Here is a 7224-nt window from a genome sequence, read left to right as displayed (position 1 = left end):
AGGTATTAAAATAGTGTTTTAGGTGAAAAATTTGTTGCCATCGTGATAATTTTCATGGATAAAAATTATCCTATTTACACGAAGGAATTACTTTTCTGAAATACTACATCATTGTACTAATTTTTTTCATCATGTATAAAATTAAAATATCATTAAAAAAGTTGGAATACAGTAGTTGGATTTTGGCCTTCATGTGTCCATCCAAGGTGAAAGTACATAAAGGGTTAAAAAAACTGAAAAGTTAAAGCAACCTTGGTACCTCCAAAACTGAATTAATTATATAGTGATTGATAAGTGGCTACTAAGTTCATCCGAACTTTTGTACCTTGGTCCATTACCATACGCTGAAAAGGAAACGGCTACTAATATAATTTTTCCCATTATAAAAATTGAGCAGTGTCGTTTGCGTAACGTCTCTCCGAAGATTCATTCCCTGGGCGAAACGCAAATATCCAATTCCAACTTCGTACTTTACAGTTTACACAGTCATACTCCTCCTCGCTCACTCTCCCCCATGTCGTTTTCATCCGTTTACTATATATTTATTTTATCAAAATTAAGAAAAATTAAAAATAAACCTCTAGCTCCACGAAAGCACCGCAACGTGACGTAAACCGTAGTGCATTTACGAAACTACCCTGGAGTCACGGCGAGTGCATTTATTCTCCCCAACACCGCGCGTACGTGTGCCACAGTGTCACCATCACTCTAGTGGTGGCTGTGCTCGCTCCTTCTAATTTTGGCGTTAATTTCCCCAACTGATGCACAATCGCGCAGCGTGTGATTCCACTGCTTCGACAGTTACACTCCTTACTCGGTCAAGCCCCGGCAAATCGTAACGGTCACATTTCCGTTCCCATTTTCAACCTTCCAACACGCACTCCCCTCTCGTTTATTCTCTGCATCCTCGCTTCCGATTTCGATTCTCGAGTTTCGAATTGATTATTGTTGATTACTATGAAAGAGTAATATTGCAATTGGAATTTGAGAATAATAATAATATTAGCAATGGTAGCTGAAATTTCAATGGCGATAAACCCCAAGCGAGCTCAGACGCCAACTCCCAGGAGGACTCCTCTGTTACCTTCTGAATCGGACAATGCGCTTGGGCCTCCACGCAGGCCCAAAGCACGAGAGGTTACTTCTCGTTACATGTCTTCTTCTTCGTCTTCGTCTTCCTCCGTTTCGTCTCCTCCGAGAAGATGCCACTCGCCGTTGGTAACCAGGACGCTGAATTCCACGAGAACGAAGCAGACGCCGACGCCGACGCCGACGCCTTCGGCCAAGCGAGCTCAGTCGGCGGAGCGCCGCCGACAAGGCACTCCACGGCCGACCGGAGCGGATGCTCCGGCTGCTCAGAAGGTTCTCTTCACTTCCACCAGGAGCTTGTCCGTTTCCTTCCAGGGCGAGTCGTTCCCGATCCAGGTCAGAGCCACGAAACCGCCGCCGTCGCAGAGCTTCCGGAAGAGCACGCCGGAGAGGAGGAAGGTCGCGACGACGCCGACGCCGACGCCGACGCCGGCGAGAGTCTCGGGAAACGGTAATTCGTTTCACGCCGAGAATGTGAGGTCGCTGGATCGGCACCGGTGGCCGGGGAAATTGCAGCAACAAGCGAATTGCGTGAACCGAAGCTTGGAGTGCGCTGATTCCACCGTTACGAAGCAAACGGACGCGCCGGCGAGCGTTGATAGGTCGTTGCAGAATCCGATGGCGTGTGTTCGCGGTTCTCACGACGCGACGCTGAGATCAGAGAGCTGCAAAATTAACGGATCTGAGTTTTACGAGCCCGAGCCTGTTCCTTCGGATAACGAAAGCGTGACTTCTGGAAGTTCCTCTGGAGAAGGACATGTGCTACGCGGTTCTCGAGGAATCGTGGTGCCGGCAAGGTTCTGGCAGGAGCATAATAATCGGTTACGACGCCAATCGGATACTCCGTCTTCTAGAATTGGAAATAAAGCAGCGGTTTCTACTCCTAGTCCTAGTCCAAGGCTTCTGGTGCCGAAGAAGTTACCGTTGGATTGTCCTGTTTCGTCTCCGCGAGGAGTTGTGAATGGCCGTATTCAAGGTTCTCCGATTCGCTCCGCAGTGCGTCCTGCTTCTCCGAGTAAGCTAGCGACGTCGGCTTCGGTGTGGTCTCCTTCGAGAGGATTGAGTCCCTCACGAGCGCAATACGGCGTGAGTAGTAGGTTCAGTAGTGAACCTTCTGTTTTGAGTTTTGCTGTTGATGTTCCGAGGGGGAAGGTAGGGGAGAATCGGATTGTCCATGCGCATTTGTTGAGACTCTTCCATAACAGGCTCCTTCAGTGGCGTTTTGTTAACGCTAGAGCCAATGCCGCCCTCTCTGCGCAGAAATTGAACGCGGAGGTATTATTTTTTTTTTATATTATTATTATTATTATTATTACTATTTTGTCTTGAAATTGAATTACAATGATAAAAATCTGCATACCATGAAGCAAGTGTGTCGTATTGCACTGAAGTCAGCGTTCCTACAAGGAAAGATAGAAAGCATTTTCTTATTTGTTGTATTTTTTTCCTAAATATTATTTCATTGTATCAGAAAAGCCTCTATGATGCATGGGTAGCTACATCAAAACTACGAGAATCTGTTAGAGCCAAAAGAACAGAGGTTCAGTTGCTGAAACAACAGTTTAAGCTAATATCCATCTTGAAGGGCCAAGTAAGATATACAGCTTCTCCTTCTAAATTTACCTACTGGTGTATGTTTAGACTTTAGATTTTGAAGATTTGCCATTTTTCTAGTAATTTGATTGTCATGTCATTCCGTTACCCGAATTTAAATTATAAGTTAAAATTATAAAACAACCCATTGTAACTTATTTTTATTATTTTTGGATTTAGAAATATTGACTGTGTTCAGCTTTCACAGTAAGTTCTTAATGGAAACTATTTATACAGATGGTGTATTTGGAAGATTGGGCTACTTTGGATCGGGTGTACTCCAGTTCACTTTCAGGAGCTATTGAAGCCCTGAGGGCTAGCACTCTTCGTCTTCCTGTTGTTGGTGGGGCCAAGGTATTTTCCTTTTAGCTTTTTGTTTATTCTTTTATTAATTATCTAATAATTGATAGCGAGTGACAGCAATTTAGGTACTCCTTATTTGGGACTAATATGAAGAGCTCTGTTTCTTGCTACAGACAGATTTGCTAAATTTGAAGGATGCAATTTGTTCAGCGATGGATGTGATGCAGGCAATGGCATCCTCCATATGCTTATTGTCGCCAAAGGTACATGTTTCTTTTGCCCAACCTGATGTCACGGATGTTGAACTCAATTATATTTGTGATGAACTAATGGTATACACGTATTATTTTGTTTTTCTTAATACTTTTTTTAGTGGCTTTATATCCTTTGGGCTATATTAGTACGATTATGATAAAAAAAAAAAATCAACCGAGTTATATACTGCAAGTCTAGTCTAGCCAAGTGATCTGAAGAGAAAAGTTTAGAAGGTTTGACGTTTGTATATAAGAGCATAGTAATCATTGCATGCATGTCTTGCATCTTAAAATTTCCCAGCTATCTATAGTGCTTATGATTGCATAATCCATACTGAAAATCTTTAGTTGTTCTGTCGGACCAATGAATTTTAACTGCCAACGGCCTATAATACATTGTGGAAAGTTATCTCGTTAATGTTTTACCATACGCCACATGGTTATACCAAGATTGACAATGCCTTAAATTTGAGCAATTGCAAATACAAAACCGGCTCAGGTTTCATGGAACCTAAAATGTAGGCAATTGCCATTTCAAAACCTGTACTAAGAGTATCAACCCTCAAATTGACTGGTTAATGTGAGTGAATCCATGCAGTTATGAACCATTTGAATAAGAATCCATTTTCTGAAAGATCCTAACTTTTTTATACTTGGTGGGTCTTTAAGATCCTTTCATTGACCTACATTGCGTTCACGGGGTGACTATGATCCAATGGATTGCATAAATTGCAGCAACAAAACTGGGGATAGTATGCAGAGGAGACGGTTCTGTTTCTATTTTATTAATTTTTATTAGTGTTAAATTCGGTAAATGTAATTAGATGATAATGTTACAAACTTCTTAATTCTTAATTTATAAGTGCTTTTGAATAAATTCCTAGTGAAGTCAAGTTAGATATTTGATGTGATGCAGAGTGAACAACTGTATTTTACAAGTTTCAGTCCAATACACTATAAGAAACCACTGTTTTGTTATGCTGTTCACCGTTGTTCTGTCTTTGCTTTTAGCCTATCTATTTATTTATCTACTTTTATATTGAGAGAGTGGCTATGTCATGCTGCCAAGAACAAAGTGGTAATAGATGCGATGGAGAAAAATGAGAAAAGTAGTGAATATCACAGTGGTGAAGTGAATGTAAATACGAAATGAGAAATGCCATATCCACAACAAATTTTACAATGAAGAGAGAAAAAGAGAAAATAGAGAGGTGTGAGATGCAATAAATGATGTGAGTAACAAATCTTTTAAATCCCATGTTTTGTGTATGTACAAACATTTGAAGTAGGTAAGTTTTGGGGATATTTTGTGGAAAAAAAAATAAAGATGAATGAAATTGTTTCCTATCCTCTTCATTGAGCTATTAAACAATTCCCCTTTACGGCTTCCATCTTCTCGAGTCTTTCCACATGTTATTCTTCAATTTGGCAAAGGGACCAATATATTTAAAATTGTAGTTTAAAAATGCAGAATTTACTGAATAATAATAAGGTATTAATTTGGGTGCAAAACATTATTACATCTAGCAATTTGATTAGTAAATTATTGGCATTCATTTTTTCTCATTTTATTCCTCAATTGTACGAAGAGATATATCTATCATGGTAGGTTACTAGGTTTCGGATGCCAAGAGTGAATTGAGTGGTATGATTGAAATGTTGAGTATATAGGGCTCTATTTTGGAGGAAAACAACTTAAATACAGTAATCTAATGATTTGAAATATTGGCTTGATACAGAGACAGATTTTATTGTGCCTAGTTTTTCTTCTCTTGTTGTGTGCCCTCCCTCGTCAATCCATGTTAGTGAAAAAGCATGGAGGAATTCAGTGATAATTAATATTTGGACCATTTAAAATACTAGTAGAGCATATTTTTTATTTCAATTATTTGTATCACTAAAAGCTTGTGAAAGTAAAATAAGGGGACGGAAATGGGGAACATGGGATCCTATTTAAGTTCAATATTTCAAAATTAGGTCAGGAAACCAGAAGACCATTTGCCTTTAAATTAAATTTTAAACGAGTGTGGCTGATATTCTTTAATCACTTCATTTGTAGGTTTATATTATATTCGCTGATGATGCTTTGGTGTGAAAAAGGACAGATAATTGATTTCTTTCGGCTACCTCATTGAAATCATTTTTACTCGCATGCATTTAAAAACTTTCTGCCCACATGTATTTTTTTTCCTTTGTCATCTAACTTTATTTGCTTCACACCACATATGTCCACTTTATTTTGTTAATTTATATGAAGGTGATTAACAGAATAATATAATTGCGGCAGTGTAATTCACCTGTACATGACACATAAATGTATATTTTGATATCGAGCAAAAGTAGTTGTTTTTGGCCAGAATTATGTAGCATTTGGCGTGTCAATGTCTCTAATCATTTCCAATTGATAGGTTGGACAATTAAATTCTCTGGTTGTTGAAAATGCCAACTTAAGTGCGAAGGAGCGCGTCTTGCTTGAAGAGTGCAGAGACCTTTTGTCAGTGATTACAACCTTTCAGGTAAATTTTCTATCCGGGACAGATGTGTTGAAGCTTAAAGTACTATTAATTTTCCTTGATGATTGTTAAATGAAGTTGCTGTTATGGCTACAAACCTGCTAATAAAACTTTTTCTTGAGCAGGTTAGAGAGTATAGCCTGAGAGCGCATATTGCTCAACTGAAATGCTTACCCAGAAGTACAACAGTGAAAATAATAAGCAAATAATTGTCTGACCTGCCTACTTTCAGTGCTACTAACATCATAACAAAATAGTGGTTATTTTCGCCCTGAATTCAATACACGAAACCGTCATTAATGATTGAGAAAAACTAGTTAGTATGAAAAACAAAACAAACTACAAATAGCACGAATATTACGTGGAGAAATTTTGTTGGGTATTGGTTTTTACTTTCACCAACTAGCGTGTTTGGTCTTATTGTACAAAGAAATTCGTAACAAGTAGTTGCACTCTTATTAATTACATCTTAAGAGTGAGGATTGGAATTTGTCGTTCGGGAGTTAGTTTGTATACAAATTTTTCTAAGAAAAAATCCTTGCCCATTTGTCTTTTTATCTTGTGTCAAGGGATGTATATAAACTGTGTAGCATTTCATATTTTAGTTGATTTTCTTTTGTTGTATTGGTATGTTTGTAATAGCTTATGGAAAAAAGATGTAGTCAAAACGTGGATACGATTTGTTGTATTCCCCTCCCCCTTTAAAATGATTGAAATTACGCTTGCTTTGTGTTCTGACATCCTCGTCATTTAAAATTAGGCAACAAATTTAGCAATCATTTTACTAAACAAAGTTTTATTGTTAGACTTGTATTTTTCTAAGCCTTGATCAACTTGTTTATCGACTTATTGTTGTATATTTCATTAATTTGGTAAAGATTAACACTTGAATTTTCATTTTTTTTATTTGCACGCATTAAATTTAGTGATTAATCAGTTGTTGAACAAATTTAAGTAGAGACATACCCGACAACCTGATTAATACTGATGTGGTCCAAAACTGCTTGTTCATAATGAGGTGAACAAGGTTGCCTAAAATTTTAAATGAACCTGGACTTGTTTCACGTAAGTTCGTGGGTTCTTGGATTGATCTGTCATCCTGTGGCTATTTCTGGCCCTTCGTTAATGTTATTTATTTATAGCTGATTTATTGTTGTATCCGTTAGGGTTGTTTTCGGTCTTTTCCCTTGGTTACTATTTTAGTCAACATGCGTACGTATTTGGACCATTAGAATTATATTTGTTTTTTTTTTTTCGATGAAGTTATGAAAAAACGAAGTTGAAATCATTTTTAAAAAGCTTAATTATGTTTGTATTTTCTAAATTACTCATTTTTTTGGTCTCTAGAAATATTGTGTCTTATTTGAACCATATATTTAATGTGTTATTAATTGAATTATTTCTTTTGGAGAGAAGATTTAGTTATTTTTAGAGATTATAATTTGTTTCAATATAAATAATTTTTAATCTTA

The 7224-nt window shown here is 37.6% G+C and overlaps 1 protein-coding gene across 1 annotated transcript; it reads left to right on the top strand.

The window, feature by feature from the left end:
* The first annotated feature begins 270 nt into the window (after positions 1-270).
* On the top strand, positions 271-6492 carry LOC109813911 (QWRF motif-containing protein 2). Its single transcript, XM_083064530.1, has 6 exons — positions 271-2364; positions 2561-2680; positions 2920-3036; positions 3159-3248; positions 5648-5755; positions 5878-6492. The coding sequence occupies exons 1-6, from the start codon at positions 1009-1011 to the stop codon at positions 5959-5961; spliced, it is 1875 nt and encodes a 624-aa protein (XP_082920656.1). The 5' UTR covers positions 271-1008; the 3' UTR covers positions 5962-6492.
* The last annotated feature ends 732 nt before the right edge of the window (positions 6493-7224 follow it).

The sequence above is a fragment of the Cajanus cajan genome, chromosome 9 (genome assembly GCF_000230855.2).
Source record: "Cajanus cajan strain Asha chromosome 9, NIPB_CcT2T_4, whole genome shotgun sequence".
Taxonomy (NCBI): domain Eukaryota; kingdom Viridiplantae; phylum Streptophyta; class Magnoliopsida; order Fabales; family Fabaceae; genus Cajanus; species Cajanus cajan.
The sequence above is the reverse complement of the archived record's forward strand: the minus strand, read 5'-3'. Positions and strand labels throughout refer to the sequence as shown.